Source organism: Protopterus annectens, chromosome 3.part0, assembly GCF_019279795.1.
Source record: "Protopterus annectens isolate FY-2018-M chromosome 3.part0, PAN1.0, whole genome shotgun sequence".
Taxonomy (NCBI): domain Eukaryota; kingdom Metazoa; phylum Chordata; order Ceratodontiformes; family Protopteridae; genus Protopterus; species Protopterus annectens.
The window spans coordinates 722,184,344-722,210,908 of NC_056731.1; the positions used below are offsets into that span (position 1 = coordinate 722,184,344).

At 37.4% G+C, this 26,565-nt stretch overlaps 1 protein-coding gene across 1 annotated transcript in view; it reads left to right on the plus strand.

Moving 5' to 3' along the window:
• The window catches only part of LOC122796911 (ATP-binding cassette sub-family A member 13-like), a 3,979,956-nt gene that overhangs the window by 3,890,321 nt on the left and 63,070 nt on the right, over positions 1-26,565 (plus strand). The window contains exon 39 of the mRNA XM_044065669.1: positions 787-924. Within this exon, the coding sequence (XP_043921604.1) occupies positions 787-924 (138 nt within the window). The remainder of the gene's footprint in view (positions 1-786; positions 925-26,565) is intronic.

The window sequence follows — 26,565 nt, forward strand, 5'->3', positions numbered from 1 at the left end:
TGCCTTAAACAGTTACAGTTAGGCTAACAAAACTACCTACCCTTCTCTCTGTATGTTTCACTTATTCTAGGCTAACAAAACTACCTGCCCTGCTCTCTGTAGGTTTCACTAATTCCTTGCCACTATTGTTTACATGCATGCATTCAGTCTCCTTACATTGTTACTCACTTACAACTTTGTTGTATATCCATTCTTCCACGTGCATGCTTTAAGCCAGTTTGATATTTAGCCTGTAGCTGCTTTAACACTCTAACACCTCTACTGAACCTTATCTTCTCACACCATTACTTGTCTGTTGTCAGTTTATTTTCATCTTTTTGACAATGTTAGCTACCTCTTTGTTTTATGTCTCCTCTATTGTTAGCATCTCTACCATTATTACATAGAAGAAGGTGTTCTTCAATTGCTGTGAGGGGAAGAATCAGTTCAAGGCATCTTGCAAAAGGGTAGTACTTTGTGTGTTTTTAATATTTCTGGCCTGACAGTCTGGTTTCTTCCATTCTAGAAATGGAATGCTTGCTGAGATTGGCATGTGGTTATTGTAGATGTCTTTCAGCATTATTTTTTCCAAACAAAACCTAATAATTTTGTATAAAACGATTCATTTTCTGCGATTATTGTCATTTGAGTATAAAGAAGTCATAATGCTTTTTAACAAAATACAGTCTATGTAATCATCCTTTATTAAATATTTCTGCCATATAAACATGGTAGCAAATTTGATTATGCAAAGCACAAGTGCTGAATGTTTATTGTTTATAACAAATAAAATTATTTTTTTAACAGGAACAGCATCACGATTTACTTGAATATCAAGTGCCACATAGACAAGGAGGTTTAGGAGAGATGTTCAGAGTTCTAGAGAGCTGCAAAAAGCAGTCACACATCAAACATTATTCTGTCAGCCAGACTACATTGGACCAGGTAAGACATTAAAATGGCAAATAAATGTAACTTTCATATTCCACAAAAGAAAACAATTCTTACAATCTGTTATATTCAAAGTAAAATCTGAAGTACAATTGCCACTAAACAGCCTACATCTGTAAAAGTGACAGGACTTTATAATATATTGTAAATTGAAAATATTAATATTATTTTGATGAGCTTACCTGCCTTAACTCCATGACATCCGTATCACTGCTTATATAACCAATCAGCAGTGTGATACATACAATAACCAATCAGCAGTGTGATACATACAATAACCAATCAGCAGTGTGATACATACATTCTTTGGAGAAGCATGGAAACTACTTCATTTTCAGAAGGTTAAATGTCATCAGTCCTGAGATTTATTGAGAACACTCCTTAAAAGTAAACATAATTATTCTGCTAAATGCATCTAAGGTGTTCCAAACAAAGAATAAAAAGTAATATATTACCAATTACTTTTGCATGAGATGCTGTCTTATTTGGTAGTAAATTATAAATGTTGGCACTTAGTTTACTCAATATTAGAAGTCTAAATCTCAAAATACACACACTCGAGGCACTCCTTAAAATGGAGAACATCGATATCTGTGCAGTGACTGAAACCTGGTTCAAGGCTCTAGAGAGCACCCCTGCATTACCAGGCTATAACTCATATCACACTTTTCGGCCATTTAACCTGGACCAGAGCATCAAAGGCGGAGGTGTGCCCATATTCATTAAGGATATCCACACATCCAGGCTAGTTGCGCAGCATAATGCATCCGAGGTTATCCAAGTGCAACTAACTCTGGGCAAAACTGCAATCCAAATTGTAGCTTGCTACAGATCCCTCACCATGCTCCAGGATTCCCACTCCTCTTTTCTTGATATACTGGAAAATATTAGGGTTCAACCAAACACTGTAATAATGGGTGATTTCAACTACCCCAACATTAACTGAGAAAAATACTCATGTACCATCTCCTTCGCTCAACACTTTCTGGAATTCATAAATTCCAATGCCCTGGATCAACTTATCCACACCTCCACCAGGGACAACAATATCCTAGACCTAGTCATTACCAACATGAGTGACCGGTGTTCCACACCTGAAGTAAACTCCTCACTGGTCAGTTCCAACCATAAGGTAATCACCCTAGATATCCAAATCCCGCCCCCACCCACCATTAAGGAAACCATGGTAAAAAATGTCTCCAAAGCCAACTTCATGCTTCTTAAAACAGAAGTGGCGAACTTCATGACACCCATGCAGATGGACAATACAGTTACAACTGCTGAATCCTACAGAAATGCATTCTATAAGCACTTACATGAGTACATGGATCGTGCTGTCCCAAACAGAACAAAGATGCTATCCTCCAAAAAAAGGAAGCCAATCTGGTGGTCCCCTGCCATAAACAAACTCTATAACAGAAGGAAGAAACTTTTGCAAAAGAGAGCAAAATTCCATGAGTGGAGGAGCTCCCTCTTCAGCCTCAGTAAGAAGCTGAGATCCCTTATAAGATCCTCCAAAGCTAGTTACAAAAACAAAATCACCACTGATTCTAAGGGCAACCACAAAACATTCTATAGCTATGTCAAGTATCTCAATGGCAACACCCAGATCTGCTCTGAGTTACAGCACAATGGCACAAAAATTACAGAACCAACTGATATTGCCAACATCCTGGCAGATAGGTTCAGTGCTAACTTTACACCCCTCTCACACCCTAAAGGGTCCATATCTATACAGGAAGAATGCAGAGTCCCTGTAATCACATCTATTCAGGTAAAAGCTGCACTCTCTAAAACCACAAACACAGCATCCATGGGACCGGTCAACATCTCAGGCTGCGTTTTACATGAACTTCAGAATGAACTGGATCCCCACCTAAGCACCATGTTCAATCATAGTCTCACATCAGGCTTTCTGCCCACTGAATGGCGCACAGCAACATTTATCCCTTTACACAAAGGGGGAGCCACCACTGATCCTGGGAACTATCACCCTATTAGCCTGACAAGCCCGGTCTGCAAGACCATAGAACGTATCATCATGGAACTCATAAACAAAGACACTGGTAACCCTCAAACTCTGGACCCCACCCAGTTTGGGTTTGTGAAAGGCAGATCATGCCTTCTGAAACTGATCATCTTCTTTGAGCCAGTCACCAAAGATGTAGATGAGGATAAGGTGGTTCACACAGCCTATCCTGACCTTGCCAAGGCTTTCAGCACCATCCCCCATTCTGGAATTATAGCTAAACTCACTAAACTAGGTATAAATCCCTACATTACAAAATGGGTTGCCAACTGGCTCACTGACAGAGCCCATACTGTAAAAATTGCAGACTCCAAATCTGACTTCAAACCAGTGACAAGTGGAGTACCACAGGGTTCAGTCCTGTGACCTCTCCTGTTTGGTATCTACTTCTCTGAAGTACAGGCTAACAAAGAAGGCCATTGGCTAATGAAGTTCGCAGATGACTGCAAACTAGGAGCCATAGTCGAGTCCCCAAATAATGTGGACATCCTACAGATGGGCCTCAGTGAGACAGCATGTAGCTCGGAGGGATTGGGATTTCTTTAACTGGAGCATGTCCAACAGCTCTGGGTTTGACATAGCTTTGTATGTTAGGCAGAGATCGCCTCTGAATAGGCGATATGAGACGGAGTAAAGCTGGAGTTTTTTGAGACGGTCTGCATAGGGCATCTGTTTGAGGTAAGTAATCCTCTTTGTGAGGTATTTCTGTGGCCTCTCCAGTTGTTGTAGATGTCTTGTGAGGTACATACCAAAAGGGGCACTGTACTCTATAATGGGTCCAATGAGTAATGAGTAGAGGGGAACAATGTCCTCTTTTTTTCTGCATGAGAAACCTTTTGTGATGAGATGTGCAATGTAGAAGGATTTCCGGACCACTATGGTGATGTGATTATCAAATGAGAGACTACTGTCCACCTGTGTCCCTAGGTCTCTTATCACACTTTTGGTGTTAAGTAGACTACCACCTATGTGGTAGTTCATGGGTACAGAGTTTTTACAAAGGGGATTACAATGCACTTTTTGGCATTGAGCTTCAGGCTATGGCTTTGACACCAGGCATCTGTCTCAGTGAGGCCCTTTTGTAGGATGTCCACATCGTTAGGAGTTTCGATTATGGCTCCCAGTTTGCAGTCATCTGCAAACTTCATTAGCCAAAGATCTTCTGTGTTAGCCTGCACATTAGAGAAGTAGATACCAAACAGGGGAGGACCCAGGACTGAACCTTGTAGTACTCCACTTGTCACTGTTCTGAAGTTGGATTTGGAGACTGCTACTTTCACAGTGTGGGTTCTGTCCATGAGCCAGTTGAAAGACAATCATGTGACATAGGGATTTATACCTAGTTTAGTGAGTTTATCTATAATTCCAGAGTGGGGGATGGTGTTGAAAGCCTTGTTGAGATCTAGATAGGCTGTGTGAACCACCTTACCCTCATCTATGGCTTTGGTGACTGCTTCAAAGAAGTCTATCAGGTTTAGGAGACATGATCTGCCTTTTACAAACCCAAACTGGGTGGGGTCTAGAGTTTGGAGATTACAAATGTCTTTGTTTATGAGTTCCATGATGATACGTTCCATGGCCTTGCAGACCAGGCTCGTCAAGCTAATGGGGCGGTAGTTCCCGGGGTCCATCATGGCTCCCCCTTTGTGGAGTGGGATAACCATTGCGGTGCACCATTCAGTGGGCACAAAGCCTGAGGTGAGGCTATGATTGAACATGGTACTTAGGTGGGGTGCCAGTTTGTTCTGTAGTTCATGTAGAACGCAGCCTGGGATATTGTCAGGTCCCATGGATGCTGTGTTCTTGGCTTTGGAGAGTGTGTTTTTTACCTGTGCAGCCGTAATTACAGGAACTGTGCATTCTTCTGGTATAGAGATGGGCCCTCTAGGGAGTGAGAGGGGGGTAAAGTTAGCACTGAACCTATCTGCCAAGATGTTGGCAATATCAGTTGGTTCTGAATATTTAGTACCATTGGGCTGTAACTCAGAGCAGATCTGAGTGTTGCCACTGAGAATCTTGACATAGCTATAGAATGCATTGTGGTTGTCTTTAGAGTCAGTGGCAATTTTGTTTTCATAATTAGCTTTGGAAGATTTTATGAGGGATCTCAGCTTCTTACTGAAGCCAAGCAGGGAGCTCCTCCAGTCATGAAATTTTACTCTTTTTTGCAACAGTTTCTTTCTTCTGTTGTAGAGTTTGTTTGTGGCAGAGGACCACCAGATTGGCTTCCTTTTTTGGAGTATAGCATCTTGATTCTGTTAGGGATAGCATGATCCATGCACTCGTGTAAGTGCTTATAAAGTGCATTTGTGTAGGATTCAGCAGTCGTACCTCTGTTGTCTGTCTGCATGGGTGTCATGAAGTTTGCCACTTCTGTCTTAATAATTGTGAAGTTAGCTTTGGAGAAGTTTTTTACGGTGGTTTCTCTAATGGGGGTGGGGGCGGGATGTGGATGTCTAGGGTGATTAGCTTGTGGTCGGATCTGACCAACGAGGAATTGACCTCTGGTGTGGAACACTGGCCGCCCATGTTGGTAATGACCAAGTCTAGGATATTGCTGCCTCTGGTGGGGGTGTGAACAACTGATTCAAGGCATCAGAATTTATGAATTCCAGAAAACGTTGAGGAAAAGAGTTGGTACATGAGTAGTTTTCCCAGTTAATGGTGGGGTAGTTGAAATCACCCATTATTAGGGTGTTGGGTTGTGCCCTAATATTTTCCAGTGTATCAAGAAATGAGGAGTGGGAATCCTGGGGCATGGTGGGGGGGGGGTCTGTAGCAAGTTACAATTTGGATTGTGGTCTTGCCAAGAGTTAGTTGCACTTGGATAATCTTGGATGCATTATGCTGTGCAATTATCTGGGAGGAGTGAATATCCTTAATGAATATGGACACACCTCTGCCTTTAGTGTTTGAGTCCGGGTTCGATGACTGAAAGGTGTGCTATGTATTATAGCCTGGTAATGCAGTGGTGCTCTCTGGAGCTTTGAATCAGGTCTCTGTCAGTGCACAGATGTCAATGTTATCCATTTTATGGATTACTCCTCCAAAGCAAAAAGAAACAATATGCAAAAAGGATTACCAGTGTTAATTCCACTCTAGTGGCATTGGCTTAATTATAACTTACTCTAATACAAAATATTCTTTGCTGAAGTAAGTTCTATAAAATCCACAACTGTAAAAGTAATGCTGGTACATTTTTGAATAATTTTCTTAAATGTTTTAAACCATATTCATGTGGGAATGATAAACATAATTAATGGATGTCGATGACCAAGAAAAAATCAGTTTGTTGCACATTCACAAAGTTCCTTAACTCATTGATTCAAAACATGTAGGGATAACTCATTCAAGGAGAATGCATGTAATTGCAATAGATAAAGTGGTGAATACACTTCTAGTATATGGGTTAGCCTACAGCTGTGAAGCCAATTCTTTTGAAAACTGTATGAGAAGGAACCAACTGATAAATACTACTTGAATTTTAAATACTGTGCAAGTTATATTGTTAAAGCTCTTATAAATATTCCCTTGTAAATATTCAATGGGTTTGTCATTTAGGATTGTGGTTGACCTTCTTATTCTGATACTACTGTAAGCACTGTGCTATGAACTTTCACCTTATTGAATGGTGGTATACTAATTATATGGCTGTATGTATATTCAAGGCTCCTTTTCTAACAAGGAGATACACTATATTGTCAAAACTGATAAACTGAGGCTTGGCAAACCAGCCCTGTACTGAAATAATGGGTCTTGTGCATAGTTTAAACATATCTTTATAGATTTTTGGATAGCCCATAAACAAAAGGTTCTATTGTATTTCTCACATCCAGAAAATTATAAATGTCTTAAGACAGAATGCCCACACAGAGGTGATAATCTCTATTTATCCCCTATCTTTCAACAGTATGCAAAACTTCATAAGAAGTCATGTTATTTTAATTTCCTTCTATGTAACCCACTGCACTGCTAGTATCGAATAAAAGCACCATACCCCCAAATTAGTCTTTTAATAATAAGAGAACAGTTGAGAGTACAGTTCACAAGTGACTGTTATTGTAACTACAAAAGTACATAGGTATGCCGATAAATGCATTTTGAAGGAAAGGTATACCGACATGCCTCTGTTGCTTCCTCAGGATTTGCAGCAGTACAATTAACTTTTGTCATAAAAGGGGAAGAGCATTTATATTTTTGTACAATATTATTGCTATGATCATCAAGGAGTATATGAGATTAGCCTAGTAAACACCTATGAACCTATAAAAAGGTCAAAAACTTCAACAGTCTGATCTGTAACAAAATTACAGAAATTAATTAGTCCAGTGACTGTTTCTCTCCGCTTATAGCAATTATTCACCTCTCACTTCTTGCATGGCTGAAATTTTGCTCTTCTCCATTGTCTGCCAATGCCCGGCACACTTCCTGCTGCTGCCCAGAAGTAAATCCTGGTTTGGTTGAACTGACTGTTGATCGAACCCTACACTGTTCCATTCTGTCTATTAACCCATATTTCACTACTGCACAAGTATATTATTAACCATTGCAAGTTGTTTATGAACAACTGGATGGGTATGCATTTCATGACTATGAACTTCATTGTCAGTTGTAGCTAAAATATTGCTATTAGAAACAAAAGCTGGATTACTTTTTCTTTTTTGTTGTAATTTCATGTAAAAATTCTGCTTGACTTCCTGATTTTTGTTATCAATGATTTTATTTCTTTTATAAAAAAGTTTTATGATAAAAATCACGAGTTTTATCTTTTCATCTGCCACCTGACACATTTGAAACTTAACATGATATTAAAAGGGCTTACTATTGCTTTCTTGAACAAATACCATCCAGTCCTTTTGTTTTATAATACATTTTACCTACCTTATAGAGAAATTATAAAAAGTATAGATGTTGTAAGCAGTTCTGTACATTGTATTTTCTTATTTTTTTTTATTTATTTTATTTTACATTTGTTGACCGGGATGGTCTGACTGAACTGAATAGTCCTTTTTCAGCGGAAGCCTGGGGAGAAAAGCTCCACAGTATACAAGTCATTAAGAATTTCACAGTAGTTACATAGAAAGTATATTAGTTAATATATATATATATATATATATATATATATATATATATATATATATATATATATATATATATATACATATAATCATAATGCTTTATTGCATATAATGCATATTACGTTTTGTGATCTTTGCTTTATCCATTACCCTACTGTCTGTAGTAAATCACAATAACATGCATTCATGACATGCACTTAATTAGGTGTCTTGGCATAAATTATATTGTTAATTTCTTTATACGCTAATTCTGCCATGTATACCCAGCCTATGCCTGAAATGAGTCCCCTGGGATCTGTCCACTCCCATGATCAGCTAACAATAAAAAACATATTTCATCTGCCAAAACTGTTTTTCACTTTCAGTTGCATCCTGAAACAATGTTTTTATCAAATCAAAACTCACCTTTAGGCAGATTTCATTTCTCTTCTCATGTGTAAAGAGTAATGTTTTATGTCTTAAACTTCTAAGAACTCTGTTAACCTGAAGGTATGCTAGCAAAAATGTATAGTTTAGAAAAAAGTTTTGTGTTTTATTGAGTGATTTTTGAAACTCATAAAGCAGTTGTAAAATTAATGTCTGTGTCCTGTGAGGTTGTTTATTGAGAATGCTATGTTTTATAGATGATGTCACATTTTTTGGGTGGTATTAAGGCTCTTAAAACAGAAATATGCTTTATAATGAATACATGGATAAATATGTGTGTTGGCATTAAATTCAGTTAAAAGTAGAATACTTCTAGAATTATTTTAATAGACATTGAGATTAGGCGAACCCTACTGAGTTTGCAATCTAATTTATTTAAGTGCTATACATATAAAGACAATGCTACATGTTGCAAATTGTCATGCCAAAAATGTAGCTAAAAATCTTCCAAATGACAGTTTTGACTGGCCAATATATCATTTTGCCCTTTATTTAATCATAAGGTAACAAATAGGAATTGTTATAAGAAGAGAACAAAATGAAGTTACCAACATTGAGGATAGCTGATAACACCACAAGAGTTCTTTTACAAATGCTGACTTCCTGAAAGTTGACATTATAGGAAAAAAAAAAAAAACAGAAATCCAAAAGGATGAAAAGCTCCTTTTTTCTTGTTTTTTTTTTTTTTTTTTTTTTTTTGGAGGGGGAGAAGCCCCCCCATGCATCCCCCAATATAGGGGTGGCAAGCCACCCACACCACACAAAAGATATATTCCACCTCCATGGTTGCACCAAGCGAAAGAAGGAATAAATCTCCCGAAGTAAATGAATAATTGCTGACGCACAATTAGAAATTGCACCAGCAGTTACTTCCTACAGGAAAAAGGATTTGGTATTATCCAGTTTAGCTTTTTTTGTTTTTTATACTGTCACTTGATCATTTTCTCCTAGAGCATGTGTAGGGAAGTCTACTATACGATTGATAAATATTAATGCTGGTGATATAAGTGGTGTTTATAGTTGCCGCAGCAAATTATAAAACATTTGACTTGGTAATAATGTTAAGGAAAGACTGTGTAGTGACTGTCAGGAAGTAATTTACATAAAGCACGGTATAACTGGTACATCCTTTATTGTCCACTATGAATATCAAACATTGACATCAGTGGCACACGACCATACACCAGATGTACCAATGCAAATATGTACAAACATTTAACTACTATCTACACTCCGCAACTTGCATATCTATAAACTACAACATTTTTGCATGTGTTTTGCTTTACATATCATTTACATGGCAAGGACTTTAAAGTTTATATATGGACGTGTTAGGAATGGCTTTAGTCTGATTACTTGTGTGTCATTTGGTTAACATGTGAGTAATCTAAACAAAATTTTCTAAAGCCTCTGTATATTCCATTCTCTAAAGAGAAACCTTCTCTAGGTCACAAAACATGCAAATACATTTATGTATTTATTTTATTTTTGTAAAGGACAAGGCTTCATACCACCAGTCCTAAATATGACTACCTACTCCATGGTCACATAAACTAACTTTCTCTCTTCTTTAACTCAACCAATATATGGCCCAGGCAGTTTGAGTGTGGTAAATATTCAACTCCAGAAAGTTTGTGACTTTGCTATTTAATGTTCTGAGACCAACTACTCTGTGCAGTAACAATGGGAACATTTTTATCAGCAATAATAATAATAATAATAAATTCTACAAATTGGGGTGGCCAACCACATATATGGCAAAGGTTAAACTGTGCTGTAGCTGCACAGGTTTAAATTTCAGTGTCTGTATATAGTGGTGTGTAACAGCAGAAGTAATGACTATGAGAATTTACTTTTGGATTTCAAGGTATGTCGAGAATATGAATTGGAAGCTCATTGGCCCATGGGTAGAACACAAAAACACTTTCCTCATTTAAAAGTAAAACAACAGTTGTGTTAATGATGGCCTAACTGTTTGACTGTTATAGCTCATAAAATAGCTTGATTGTATTCACTTGAATAAGATTGATGGCGACATTTATTCTCAAAAAGATTTAATGCCTTATGACTTTTATAAAGTGTTATATTTTTATTTCCATAAGCTCCCATGGGATTACCTGCTGTTTACTTAGATGTAAAGGCATTGATCTGCATACAAAAAAGACAGAAGAGGAAAAGGGGTCCATTCAGCAGAGTGTAGGGAATCCTAGGAATCCTAAAAATCATGCAAAATATATGGCTGTTTGACCGGGGACCATGTATGTTTTGCTAAACCCCCCTATCAGGCTCTGTCACCACTTTTATGGAGGGCAAGGCCTATAAGTCCTACAATATATTTTAGGGTACCCATCTAACTACCTAGGCTGTGTTTCCACAACAAGGGGTGTCACTGGGTAATGAATTTATCCCTCCACTTATGTTAAATTATTCCCTGGTTCAAAATGAGTTATCTTGCTGTCCTGTTTGCCACACTTATTTATTTATTTATTTTTATTTTGAATTTGTTAGCTTGGATAGAGCCCTGATCCCCTTGCACCTATTTTAGTCTCAGTCTGGGAGTAAACACAATAAATATGTGACATTATACACAAAGCAAATAACAAAATGTTATTTGTACATCTATTATATAGAAAGTAAATATCAGAGTTGGCATGAAGGTATAAAGACAGTACATACATTGTAATATATAACCCGCGGTGGTGGTGCTGCGGTAGCGTTGTCACCTCACAGTAAGACACTGTCCGGTTCAATTCTCAGCTAGAGCGTCTTCTGTGTGGAGACATGCATGAATGGGCGTACCTTCGTTGAAGGTTGTGTGTCAGGCCTGGCAAGCCAATATGTAAAAATCAACTGCCAATCATTAGCAGACCGGAGTTCCGCTGTGGTGACCCCTAACCGGGAAAAGCCGAAAGACACAAATACATGGTAATATATACAAAGTGACTCCTAAAATACTATTTGATTTATTTAGAAAGCAAGAGTTCTAGGATAATCCCAAACATGACGGCATAATAAGCAAGGCACATATTCCTCTCAACAGCTTATATGACACACAGCACATGGACAGATATTCCAGCCTCACCTGATAGTTAAGAGTTTAGAGGTGTGAGATGCTTTTCATTAGGAACATCTGTGGTATTTTAAATGTTTTTAACTGTCTAATAAGATACATTGTAAAAGAAGAAGTATATTCTGTAATGGGTTTGATCAGGGCAGAGTACAGAGGAACAATAACTTGAGAAGCTCTTGGTGATTAGTTTTAAGATAAAAAAGATTTTCTTACAATGGATAAAACACGCTGATCAAAGGAATGGGAGCCATTGAATCAGATGCCCAAGTCCACGATAACTGTCTTGCTAGATAACATGATATTTCTACAGTAGGTCATATTGATTTGTTGCTTTCTGAAGATGATGCTGCATTTCTTAGCATTTATTTTAACCTCCTTTTTGTTGCAGTAAGGGCTGACATGTTAATTCATTCTAAAGGTATTAGCAGCATTTTTGACTTAACTACTGCACCCAGCTTGCAGCTAGTCTTTAGTATGGTCATAAAAATAATTGTCAAATAGGAGGGGCCCAACACAAATTCCTGACTAATACCACTGGTCACCATTTCCCTAACTGAGTAGGCATCACTGACCCTGATCATGCACCCTCTGTCCTTGAGCCAGTTATACCACACAGGGAACAATCTTAAAGGTTCAAAGCTTATTTGCAGTCCCAGCATTCTGTATGGTGTTAAATACCTTTGCAAGATTCCAATAGACAGCCTAAACAGTGTGACCACAGTACACTGTTTATGCAAATCTGTCAAAGAAACTTACAAAATTAAGTAAGCATGACCTGGCTTTAACAAATCTGAATTGTTGTGAGTCAAACTTAAATTACATTTTTTAATGTCTTGATTTATGAGGTCATTGATGATACACTCTATGGCTTTACAGACAAGACTAATTGGACTAATAGGTCTGTAGTTACTTGGGTCAGTGGTGGGGCAGCCCTTATGGAGGAAGATCAACCAATCAGAATGTCATGGTTCAGGAACACAGCATGGCATAGCCAGTAGCATACTTACCCTGAACAATTTCAGGAGAAGATTAGCAAAGGCATGCTTGTCACTGTTTATTATGCAGTCCAGTATATTTTCAGGAACTAAGCAAGATGTGTTCTTTGTCTTGCAAAGTGCTTCAAGGAGACAATCCTTTGAGATGATGGGGGGTGACTCTGGGATATTTGAAGTGGGGATCATAGTTTTAGGGAAAATTTTGCAGCAAGCTTGTATACTGGTATAAAAATAAGAAAATGTCATACCCTTTGGCAAAAATAATGTGCCCACAAATTACCACATAGGCGGTAACCCATTAAGTACAGAGAAAGTAATTAGGGATCTGGGGACCCAAGTTGATAGCAATCTCTCCTTTGACAACCATATTGCCAAAGTGGTTAGAAAGACCTTCTACATAGCCCACCTCATCATGAAAAGATTCACATCTAGATCAAGAGAGGTAATCGTGCCCCTTTATTCATCCCTCATCAGGCCCATCATAGAATACAATGCCCCTTTTGGGATGTACCTTACCCGACACCTGCAGCAATTAGAAAGACCCCAAAAGTACCTCACCAAGAGGATCAAGGGACTCAAGCAGATGCCATATGCTGCTCGGTTAAAAAAACTCCAGCTCTACTCAGTTGCATACCACCTACTTCAAGGCGATCTATGCCTGACATATAAAGCTATGTCCAATCCAGAATTAATGGACATGCTCCACCTCAGTAAATCTAAATTCCTTAGAGCCACACGCTCGAGGGACTTGAACCTCAGCACAGAAATAAATAGAACTTGCTGGAGGGACAGATTCATAACCCAGAGGCTCCCTTCGCTCTGGAATAGAATTCCAATTCATGTTAGACAGAGCATCTCACTGAATCTCTTCAAGAAGAATCTTGACGAGTGGATGGGGGATCATAGGTTTGTCCTGGGGATTACTTCCGTGTCACTATTAGACAGAGACACAGTAAACTAAACCTTAAAAAGGGCACAGTATACTCAAATCAAGGGGTGGTGTAAGCCAAACAAAATCGGGCTAGGCTTATAATTGCCCCAGGGCAGATAGCCTGGTATGAACCTATGAACCTAAGAAAATAAAATCTAAGATCAACTGTATTGTACCTTCAAACAAACACTTTATTACACATAGAGCAAGCACATTCATCTGTTCACATTCATACTTCTTCAGACTCTTGAATACAAGATAAAAACACCTCATAAAACAGTGAAAAAATCATGACATCATGTGAAACACATTTCACTTGATCTTAATTCACAGGACACATCCAATCATGTCTCTTCTTTAAAATAATTACTTGTACTTTGTCTTAAGCTTTGGTTTGTTTAAAATACATTTAAAATTAATATGGTCATTCAAGCCTGCAGAATTATTGGCATTTGATCTTATTTGCCACTCATATTCTTTAGTGCCTAACATGTTCTTAGGACCCCTGGCTGTAAAATTGGGTTCTAGAGGATCAGACACTAAAATTTACTTTTTAAAATGTTTTCATTTTAAAATATGTCTGTAAAAAGCATTTTGCCATGATTCTTTTTTATTGCACAGCAGTGCTCATATATTTTTAAATGCAGTTTCCTAATAATCCTGTATACATAAAGCTCCTGGCATAGCAAACACTCAGCAGTATGAAATACATTAAAAGCACTGCGGTTGCAATATTTCGGTGTAGCATAACATATTCCCATATTCAAACAGAAAAAAGAAGGGAAGTTTGCTACAAATCTGCATTGATTGTACAAATTTTACATGAATATTTTCCTTTCATTCTTAAACTGCTTCCTTCTGTCTCCCCTTTCTACCTTTCATGAATATTCTTAGTCATGTAACATTTTTTTATTTATAATAATAACTTCCACCACTTTATCCATGGCAGAATCTCTAACCAAAATAAGGAAGGTTATTTGTCACTGTATCACACATTGCTGGAATGTCATTAAATTAATATTAAACCTAAAGTATACTTCTTTGCATCATTATCCCGCATCACAGATGAATTAGCATCCTCTTCATCTTTGTTGGTGAATGGTTTATACTGAAGTTTTCTTCCTTTTTCTATGTCACTGATCATCTCCTCAATGACACACAGATTATCCCCTTTCTTTCTTTAAAATTTATTTTTAGACTGACCATTTCTCTTTCAGAATCAGAATCATTCGTGTCTAGTCTACTAATCATCCCCATCTGACCTCCTACTATATTATGCTTTCGATGGGTGGGGAGCATGCGACCATAATGTAGGTAGCCATTACTGGCAACAGCTTTCCTTGCAACTGTGGTAGACACCTTTTCATTTGACAGAGATTTCTCAAACTTAATATCCAACAGCATTATACTGTTACTGTTTATAGTGAAAGGAAATCCAGGAATTTGGTTATTTTGTTCAAATATTCTTGAAAACTTACTGGCAAATTATTGTCACCACTCCAAACAGAAAGTATATCATCAAAAAAATGCACATACTTTTTTCAAAATGATGGAAAAAACACTGTTGTAAACATACCAGTCTTCCTAGTGTGTCAACAAAATATTAGCAAAACTGGGGCCACTGCAGTCGCCATGGCCACCCCTTGAACTTGCAGGCAAACATTTTTATTAAAAATGAAGTAGTTGTATTTCAAAACTACCTCCAAACATAAATTGGTAAAGTCAACTTCTCTATCATTAAATTTTCAGTTTTCAAGCAAATACTCTTTGAACCAAACAAGACCAATGTCATTGGGAACTATTATTCAGACTGTGAATATCACCTGTTACTAAGTAATCTTGACTTTTTACCATAATGTTCTTCAGTTTGCTAATACAGTCGGTATAATCTAATATGAACAGTTTTATATTTCTTACAACAGGTTTCAACTTACATTGAACAAATATAGCTAAAGGTTCTGTTTTATAAGCTGCAGTCAACACTATTGGTCACTGGAGGAGATTGTTGCAGTCCTTGTAAGGTTGTCAAAAAGTCTATCAGATTTCATCTGCATACCCCTGTTGTGTACTGCAATGTAAAAAAATATCACTTTTTTGTACCCAGCATTAATTGAGCCTTTTTCCACTTGTTTGTAAAGGGAACCATCACTTAAGAATTCATGCATCTTTGTTTTTAATTACATGTAACCATGACTACAACAGAGCCACCTTTATCAGCCTTCATATCCATATATCAGCATCATTAGAGCATTTTAATAACACATTTTCTTTTCTACAGAAATATTATAGAACTTCCTCTTATAAGGTTTCATCTGGGTTGACCTGAATCTCTTTTTCACAGGGTCTGTATTATAACAATGAAAGCTTAAAATAGTAAACTCTGTATAATCGACCCTAAAATATCGAAACGGTAAAATGCCGAACACACTGAACCGCGATTTTTTTTTTTTTAAATGTCTAAAGAGAGTAATGGACGTTCTGAGGGAGAAGGTAACCAGCTGGTGATCTGACCTGACTAAAAATGGAACAGCCAGGGAAGGGAACATGTTAGGGCTGAGTTTATGAGAACTCCGTCCAGAATATGTCCATCCCTAGTGGGATTTTGGACAGTTTGGACAATTTTCAGTCAAGAAATCATTGTGTGCACTTAACATTTGAAGTATAAATATTACAGTCTATAGAGTGATAGTTAAAATCATGAAAAATTAAAGATCTATATCTTATAGGGATAACTGCAAGGAATGTAAAGGAATGTTCATGATCCTGTGGTCTATGGAAGGGGACTGAAAGCAAGCTATAAGATGAAATTCTGAACTTTGTAGTGTAGTCTGAGAGCTCACTGAGGGAGTCTCTGAGTATCACTTTAGAAATAATAACATCTCTGATGAACTCTGAAACCCCTCCCCAGTTACCAGCAGGCTTAAAGCATGATCATCTCAGGATCTTGGCTGGGTGGGGGTACAGTCATTATGTTTGAACTATGTCTTGGTGAACATAGTTATATTAGAGGTGCAGAAGTGCCTCCAGATTGGACAATTTATTGACTCCTATCAGTGAGAAAGTCCAATTTAATGTCATCTAATTTGTGATTTGAGTAATGAATATGTTGAGATGTTAACTAGATGAACTCTGCCTAAAAGGGCACAATGGTGCTAGCAAAAGCGTTGGCAGTATGAGGAAACCCCAGAATGAGATGTTGCCCATTCTTTGCAAAGCAAATTGTATTGTTAATCATCTTGTCCCAAGGAGGCACATACTGGACTCCCATGACACCACCTATTTAGCCAGTTGTTGCATCCAATTATATTTTTAATTGAATATAGACATTGTTCTCAGCCAAGGGAGGATACCATTCAAAATCAATGCTTTACCCTTGACTGCTGCTTGTAGAACAAATTCCAGAGTTCTAACACATCCTTCTTCATTCATTTTATGGGTTTTCTTTCCTGATTGCTCACTCCTGCATGGACTATGATCATGTCATTGTTGTACTTGCTCATGGACTGGATTCTGAAGGCTCTTAATATATCAGCAGCCTTGGCTTCAGAGATGCAGTTTACTGTAACCCTTTCCTTGTTCAGCCTAGTAAGTATAGAGTCAGGGTATCTAACAATGGAATCACCAATTTCCAGGATGCTTTCAGAAGCTCTTACTAGATAAAGGAGTGCTATGTTGGTGGTGACATGTTTATGAAGGGAGGCATGAATAACATGGAGGGGAGGCATGTATAACAGGGAGGGTGGCCTAATGGTTAAGGTGTTTGCCTTACAAACACAAGGTGCAGGGTTTGAGCTTCACAAGGGATAACTGGCTAGGCTTAAAATGGCTCGCAAGGGCAGTTAGCTTAGTACTAATCTATGCACTTTGAGATTTATTTCATGCCTACTCAAGTGTTCTAGGAGGTGTCAACAGTAATTTATTTATCTGTTTTACTAACTAACTGACAAGATAGGTAGATAACTAGACAGATAGGTAAAGCAATACTAAAGCCTTCTAAAACTCTAAAGTACTTTGAGCAGGTAAGCATGCTTGTCCGCACACACCTTTTCAGGTATGGCACAGGCACAAGTGTCAATGTATGACAGTTCAATGTTACTAGTATTATGATGTTGCATTCATGTGGGTGGGGGTTGATGCCTACTGCATGCAGTAAATCCTTTGTAGGCTACCTCCAGGTTAGCTACTTGTTTGTACCTCTGTCTGATAGAAGCAGTTAGGTTAAGCAAGAATTCATTTTCAGTGAGCATGAGGCGGTTCTTACACTGCCTTTGGATACCAAACACTAGAAGGCTGGCAATAGAAGGGGGTTGATATGCAATCTCTCCATGCTGTCCAGTGCTATTTTGTTTTTTAATTGGAAGTGGAAAAGGAAATGGACAGAAGGAAGACAAAGAGTTATATGGAAAATCTAAGAAAAAGCAAAATGCATCCATGTGCAGCTTAAACAAGTCCACACAGGTCTATGCAAGTCTAAGCCAGTCCACAAAATCACAAACAGCCCAGAGTATACTAGAAGCAGCCCCCATGATACGACGGAATAAGGATGTTTGCAGTAAAAATGAGGGAAACTGCACTCACACAGAGCTATCTTTGTTCAGCTATGACTACAGCAGCCTTGTATTCAATGCAGCAAAGTACATCTGATCTCAGTTTATTGCAAACAATAAAAATAAAACAACACTGAAAAGCAGTCAGTTCGACCAATTATTGCCAATAGCAACAATTAATGTATTGTCACTACCGCAACCACTACTGTCACAAGATGGCTCCCACACTATGTAGACCATCCTACTCTCTTTCTGCAAGCATCATAATTTCACTCAAGACATCTTGTCATCCTATTTTTTCCCTCCAGTAAAAGCCAATGAGCATGAGCAATGCTAATGTTGAATGTACATCTGCTTTCCACATTAACACCACCTAGGAGAACCTTACCTGCATTGCTTCATTATTACTTTGTTATTACTGCATGTGCTAACATAGAAATTGCAGCAAAATGTGTAATGGACTTGTATGTAATATGTTTAAAAGCCATGGTTCACTGTCATCCATAATGGTATCCCTAAAGAGCCTCTATTTATTACACTTTTGCAACATGTGGCACAGAAAAGCCTCTTCTTGGCCACATATGGAACATTGGTTATGTACTCCATCACAGATGTATCTGTTCAAAGAGAGAATTCAGTAAGCATTATGTCATAATCTCATTCTGACTGATTTCTTCTTAGGAGTAGGTGTCCTCAGACAGTCAGTTCCTGTGCTAAAGTGATGTCATCAGGATTTCTAGCTAACTATTGCTCCCATTGAATAAATATATTTTACTTTCCACTTATGCAAAATGAACAGCTCAAGATGCAAAGCACTAGATTTCTGCTTGTTCCTAATCACAACAAATTTACCCATCAAGCACTGACCACAGTTATACTGTGTATGTAGTAACTATTCCTGCCTTGTCACACTGCATGTATAATATTTAGTGGCAACCATATATAGACTCATTCACAGCACAAAATTGTAAAGGTGAGCCTGACCTCAGGACAACTGCTCAGTCATCTGTAGATAACGTTCACTGAGGACAATCAATTGATACTGTTCAAAATAGAATACACAACAGGAGGAAGTGACCCATGTAGAGTTTAAAACCTACTTCTTTTTTATTACACACAACCTAAGTGCTTTTCTCCTGCATTACCATGGAACTTCATCAGAATTAATATAATTGTCACTTGTTTGCCATTTTTAAAAACACAAACTCCTCCTATTCAATACGTGACTGGATCATTCAACCCTAAATCGCATTTCTGCTTTAAAGACACAGTTCCTTAAAGTTGTTTTGAATACAAACTTCATACAAAAAATTTGTATATGTGCATAAAAATTTACTGTACCAGTGCATACACTGTTAGACCACACAGCTTACATTAGTGAACTGTATATAGGCTCAGTTACTGTACCAGTGCATACACTGTTAGACCACACAGCTTACAGTAGAGCACTATCTATAGGCTCATTTACTGTACCAGTGCATACACTGTTAGACCACATAGCTTACATTAGGGCACTGTATATAGGCTCATTTACAGTACCAGGGCATATACTGTTAGACTGTACAGCTAATTCACCTTGTTCCTTTTCATATAACACCCAGACTACTATGACTATATCTCAGCTGGTATGGTACTCTAAATCACTTCTGCTCGTCTAATTAATTATGACATTTGCCATAGTACCAATTTGTACTGAGCCCCTTCCTACCAAATGTCGTGATGTAATGAAACCATAGTCTGCCTTTAACTCGGCTGTTACCAGCCTACTAGCATTTGCATCCTTGAGACAGTGTAGGAACTGCCTCATGTTCACTGATAATCCATTATCAGTCCACTTCTCAGTGGTATAGATACATTTTTAAATTGATGGAAGACCTCACATGTCACTCAGTTGTCAGACCTTACAATACCCCCAAACCACCACAGCAGAACAATAAATCTAAGCTGTCATATACTGGGATACTAACTAAACCCCTTAGTAAACCCCCTAGAAAATACAGCAAGACAATTTAACCTCAGCAACACATTTACACCTCACCTCACCTGCTAAGCCTGCAACAACACCTCTAGCTGAGACAGCATTCACAATAACACTACCAACTGCCACCACAAACAGGGTGCACATAAACTGTATTCCTAACAACCTAAATCTGCCTGGGCATGCTACCATGCACAATAGCACCTGGTCATAGATGACACCATAGTCTGAAACACTGATGCACCATGACCAGGTTGAGCAAAGATAGGATGTACTAGGTTAAATGCATAGTTAATAGTTCCACAATATAAACAAAAAATAATAATTTTTAGAAATTATCTTAAAAACAGGTGTCATTCTAGCAGAATTCGATGTGTGCCCACTTAATGTGTGATGACAGACTATCCTGGTTGATTCACCAGGGAAGTTCTTCATCTTCCTCTCAGGGTTTTCATGCTCAACACACGTAGTTGTCCTATCACCAGTAAATCAGACAATGGTGCTGCACCGCCTCTATTCATTCATTTGTTTATTTATTTATTTAGTTAGTTGGTTAGGTAGATAGTTATTCATTATTTATAATTGTGTTTAACTGGTAGGCGGACTTGTCCTTGAACCTTTTTCAGCGATGATTTGTGTGTATACTGTACAAAATTATGTTCAAATCATATAGTTTATTTCATAGCACAAATTTATATATAAGTTGCATTTTTATTTCATGGCAAATGGTTTACAATATTACATTCAAGTGAAATTGTTCAGGTCTTAATAAAGACGTATTTATTTATTATTTGCAAGTTACCTAATCCTGACTGACTTCAGTACCCAACTCTCTTTACAGCTCTCTCCATTACTTCTCTACTTGTTTCTACTACTTGTATCATTCCTCCTCTGTAGCTCACCTAATATCCACTTAGTTATTACTTTTCCTATAACGTCTCTTCTCTTTACTCAATGCACTACAGCAACCTGTCATCTACCCTCTCACTTAAACCTACACATTGCTCCCTGCTGTGCAAATCTATTTCTTAAAACTTGTGCCCTGGCACAAATGTATTACCATAACTGTTAATACTACTTATATTGTATAGACCTTTGTGTGTGTTACCTCTTTCTTTCTTTCCAAAATTACTACTCCTGCTTTTGCTAATAATATGGGATTAGGAATCTGCACAGTATTTTTAGGATTTTAAGAATTTTACATTTCTGTAAAAATGCTGTAATTTAAGAATTGTACATTTCTGTAAAAATGCTTCTGTATTGTTAATATCCTACATTCAAATAGTTCTTAGATTCTTATAAGTTGTATCTTATAGTGATGTATTTTATGTAATGTACCAGTATATAGTGGAGCTTTTCTCCTCGGGCCTCTGCTGAAAATGGACATGTATCCAGCCAGACTAGCCCGGTCAACAAATGTCAAATAAAATAAATAATAAAATAAATAAACAATTACCTGGTTCATTACTAAAATGTCTGAAATGGGCACTGCAGGAGAACATTCATACATGAGAACAGTCATTGAGTGTACGTTCAAAAAACAAAGGTTGCACAGTAAGTCAGCATAAGTATGTGATGTAACATGCTTAAGGTATACTATGAATTCAAAGAAATGTAAAGGAATCACAGTTGTGGCTAGAGGTGATGTTGGTTTAGAGTGCTCTGATCTGTAAGACACAGAGCAAGATCTGTACTAGCTGGCAGGAAAACCATGGAAAGGCTAGAGGAGAAGGTGAAAGGGAGGTTGTATATGCAGGGGGAAAGTGGATTTTAAGTTAATGGTGGGTGAAACATTGGGGGATGTACCCATCAAAATATTTGCCAATAAATTGTGTGCATTTCTACATTTCTTTTAAGTGGTCACGAAGCTTTTTATGAGATGAGTTTAGATCAGCATGTTGTATAATTTGCAAAAAATAACCCAACTATAACCAGGTGTCCTCGCAGAAAACCAATGCAAATCCAAAAAAGAAAAAGCTGCAAATACAAGGCTCCAGCTTCTATATAATGCAGTCTGCTTTAATGATACACAAGCACTTTCACTGAAGGCTTCAGCAGGTGTAACACAAACATTAATAACACACCTTTTATACTAAACAAACATGACACTCTCATTAACATTTAAAAATGTATTACCATATAACTTACTAGTTCATTACTTCATTTTAAATTAATGTTAATAAAACAGATATCGAAACCACATAAAAATATATAAAAACATACAGATAGGCCATAAAATTCAGCTGAAACATACAAGAAAAATATAAAAAATAAATATAAAAACTTTTCATCTTTGCAAAGGTCTATTCTTTAACATAGGTCTCATAGGTATGTGATCATCAGACCATGCTCTACATTTGCTCTAAGTCTTACTACCCAATTGGCCTCCATCTCTTCAGTCTTATTTCCTAACATCTCCCCCTCCTTTGCTCTCATAATTCCTTCCTAATACCATGAATTTAAATTTATGATGCTCATTTGTTTCTGTAACATGTTTAGCTAAGGCATTGAAAATACTTTTCTTCTTGATATAATAGATATGTTCACTGATCCTATCTTTTAAACATCTATCTGTTTTGCCAACATAAAATTTGTGGAACAACTGACAGATGGCCAAATAGACTACATGCCAACTATTGCAATCAGCACTGACTTTTAAAAAGAAAATTTCACCTGAATCAGGATGTTTGAAATCTGTCTCATCTGCTATAAAGGTGCAGTATTTGCATTTTTTACATGGTTTAGTTCCTATAGTGCCCTCATTTCTTACCACATCTCTGCTAGTGCATAACCACCGTTTCAAAGATATTTTATTTTTATATGTATACTGAGGTAGAGAATCTAGAAACTTACTAATCTGACCATCTGTAGTTAAAATATTCCAATGTTTATTGATAATTCTTGTATGATTTTTTTATGTTTCTAGAATAACTCAAACATACTTTCATATTACTCCTTCCTTTTACCTCTTTCTTGCTTTTATCCTTTTCATACCTCTCAGAAAAATATGGTTTTGCCCTAGTGTTTCTTAAACTCACAATCTGCTATAATTTACTGTTTATCATGTGTTCATCATATCCCCTTTCTCTCAACTCAGAGCTTGTTACATGCATTTGTTGCTCATAGTCTTCTAGTTTGGCATTTAACCTAGAGGCTCTGAAGAATTGATTCTGTGCTAGGGCAGAAGTGCCATTGATGTCTGGACAGCAAAACGGAGATGTGGGTGCATTCAAATCCATTAATTCGTCCTCTACAGAGTTGGGTACGAGAACGAAGACCTTTACTACTACGGCGCAAGTACACCGAGATAGACTGGATTCTGTTGACACTGTTAACACAGAGTCATGTAATTTTTTACATAGACACAATATAGAGTTCCCTTTACCCATGAAAGAGAACTCCAATGGTTTGAGAAGGGATCAGTCGAGAGGCAGGAGCCTAACGCAGGGCAAACAGAAGTGGGACAATGCACCAACGAGTCAGTTAAGTATAAAAAGGGCATTCTTGAATGCAAAGAGGGACTAATTTTAAATTTATCAAGTGTTTCTCTGAATATGTATCAATTGGCAGTTCTTGAGAAAGGCCTGTCTTTTATACCGACTAGTCGTTCATGTTTTGCTGATGTAATTTTGGACATTAAGACCTTCACTAGAAATTTAACTTTGAAATTAATGTATATGAGAGATGATGTTGACAAAGGTTTTAATATGTTTGTTAGACCTAGTTCCTTCATTCTGAATATGAATCCGATTATTAATGCTTTCGAGAAATTATGTATTAGGGATATTTATGATGCATGCATGAGCTCAGGTACTTACTCTAATAAGAGAGGTTATTCTAACTTAAACAAACATGAAGCCACAGCTTTGCAGAAATTGGAGAATGATGAGCGCCTTGCTTTTAGACTAGCTGATAAAGGTGGTCTTATTGTGGTTCCTGATAAGGGTTGGTATGAGTTGAAAATGTTAGATAGCTTGGCAGACAGCTTGTTTTATGAGGAATTAAATCTTACACAGGTCAATAGGCATATAGAGTCAGTTGCTGATAGTGTTAGGTTTCTTTTTGAGCAACATTTAATTGATAAAAAACTGTTTGATTATTTTTTGACTGTGAAACCACTTATACCGATTTTACAGGGTTTACCCAAAGTGCACAAATCCACCCTAAATCCGCCTATGAGACCTATTGTCTCTGGGAGAGGATGGTGCACTGATTCTATTTCTATATTCATAGAGAAACATCTTAGACCGCTTCTGAATGATATACAACATGCACTCAGGGACACTGAACATTTTCTTGGTGACCTATATGTTTTTTTCTCTAAACATGATCATTGTCAAGCTATGTTTGTTACTCTTGATGTAGTTTCACTATTTACTGTGATACCCAATGATGCAGGAGTTAGATTAGTATGGCAATTTTTAAAAAGTTATGCACATTATAGTAAAGAATTAGTAAGCTTACTGATTGATCTCTTGAGGTTAGTGCTAGAACATAATGTCTTTTTATTTGGACATCAGATGTTTAGACAATGCAATGGCGTGGCTATGGGCACGTCTTGTGCCAATAGCTACGCCAATGCAGTCATGGTTGTTTGGGAGGAGGATTGTGTTTTTAAAGGTCCTTTTAAAGAGCACATTCTGTTCTACTGCAGATTTGTGGATGATGTTTTTATTTTACGGGAGGGGGATGAAGACAGTCTGTGTAGATTTCTATTTTTCGTTAATGAGTCAACAGAATTTTTACGCTTTACACATAGGATGTCTTATGAAAAGTTGGACTTCCTAGATGTTGTTGTGAGAGATGAGGGAGGGTCTGTGTATACTAAACAACACAGGAAGGATTGTCCTGTTAATCACCTTCTTCATCGGAGTAGTGCACATCCGCCTCATATTTTTAAGAATATTGTTACCAACCAAATTGTGAGGGCCTCTAGACTTAATGTCAGGGAGGTAGACTTCAACAGTGAGCTGGATAGAGTGACGGGGTATCTGAGAGAGCGAGGTTATGATGATAGGACCTTAGCTGAACATATACCTATAGCTGTTCATAAGCGAGGTGCAGAGGCTAAACCCTATTTTTCTAAGAAGAGACATCTACCAGAGGTCCCAAAAATAATAATTTGAGAATGTCCCTGAAGTATACAGCTGATGTGAGTAGATATACTGACATCATCAAGAAACACTGGCAGGTTTTATTGACAGATAGTACTATAGCTGGCATAGTTGATCATGTGCCGAGGATCAGCTATAGGAATGACAAATCTATTAAGAGTAGATTATGTTATCCCAAGGAGGTTAGGTTGGATGGAGAGTACACTGGTACTACTCAATGTGGGTCATGCAACTGGTGTAGCTACATAGACAATGGTTTGTCATTTTGTCACCCTGATCAGGGCAAGGATTACACCTTTCGTGTTTCTGCCACATGTGACAGTAAACATGTCATCTACCTTGCTAGTTGCAGGGTCTGTGCCAAATTCTATGTTGGCAAGACAGACAGACATCTTAGAGAACGCATTAGGGAACATGTTTACAACATCAGGAAGTGTAGTAACACCAATGCACTTGCCAAGCATGTTGCTAGCACAGATATATCACGTTTTTAGCTTTAGAGTTATCAGTTTGTTGCATGAGATCCTTAGACAGGGTGACATTTGCAATAGGACTGAGAACTTGGAATCCATATGGATCACTAAATTGAGAAGTACTGAAGGGCATGGGCTTAATGAGTGTATTCCTTTAAGACCTAGGCTGAGAAGGAGGCCTTTGAAAAGATAATTTCTTGAATGTTACTATGTTGTTTTTTAACATTTTATATGTATTAAATGCATTTATACATTCTTGTATGAATATTTTGTGTGTGTACTTAAAAATTTTTTATATATATATTTTTTAGTATAAAGTTTGTAATTAAGAACCTTGATCATGTGATTTGCATGTTGATATAATAGGTGTGTTTCAATAGTGCTTTATATACACCTGAAGAAGCTCGTTTGTGAACGCGCTTGTGTTTTGCACTAGTAAAGGCCTTTTTGGAGATTATGGCCATCAGCGTCTTCTTTCTTTATTACAAGGACTTTCTTTTTAGAGACGTTTTTTGGTGTGTATTTGCTAGTAGCTGCTGTTCTTAGTTAATATATTTTTTGTTGGAGTAATTTACCTGGGTGAATCAGTACAGGAAAAGATTATATTTCAGTTATTATGTCTGTTTACAGCCCATTGCATAAACCCATTGGCAATGTGTACAATCAGATTTAGAGAGCTTGCAAATAATGAGCTGTTTTGGAGGCATCAGTTTCTTTGAGAAGATAAAGTCATTTTCTTTTTATGAAGCACAGATTCTTTTGGATTTAAATTATGCTAACGCCTTTTCTAACCATATTGTAAGTATGAAAAAAGACAACATTTGTGCTAAATATTTTGATCCAGGTTACATTTTAGGATTATGTTGGTGCCCTATGGCTGATTTAATAGATGCTTATAAATATTTAAGCAATAACCCACGCCTGGGTGTGGGTAATGCTGGATTCACCCACGGTTGGTGTAGTTTGGTCACAAGGGTAAAGAATGAGTGGCCAA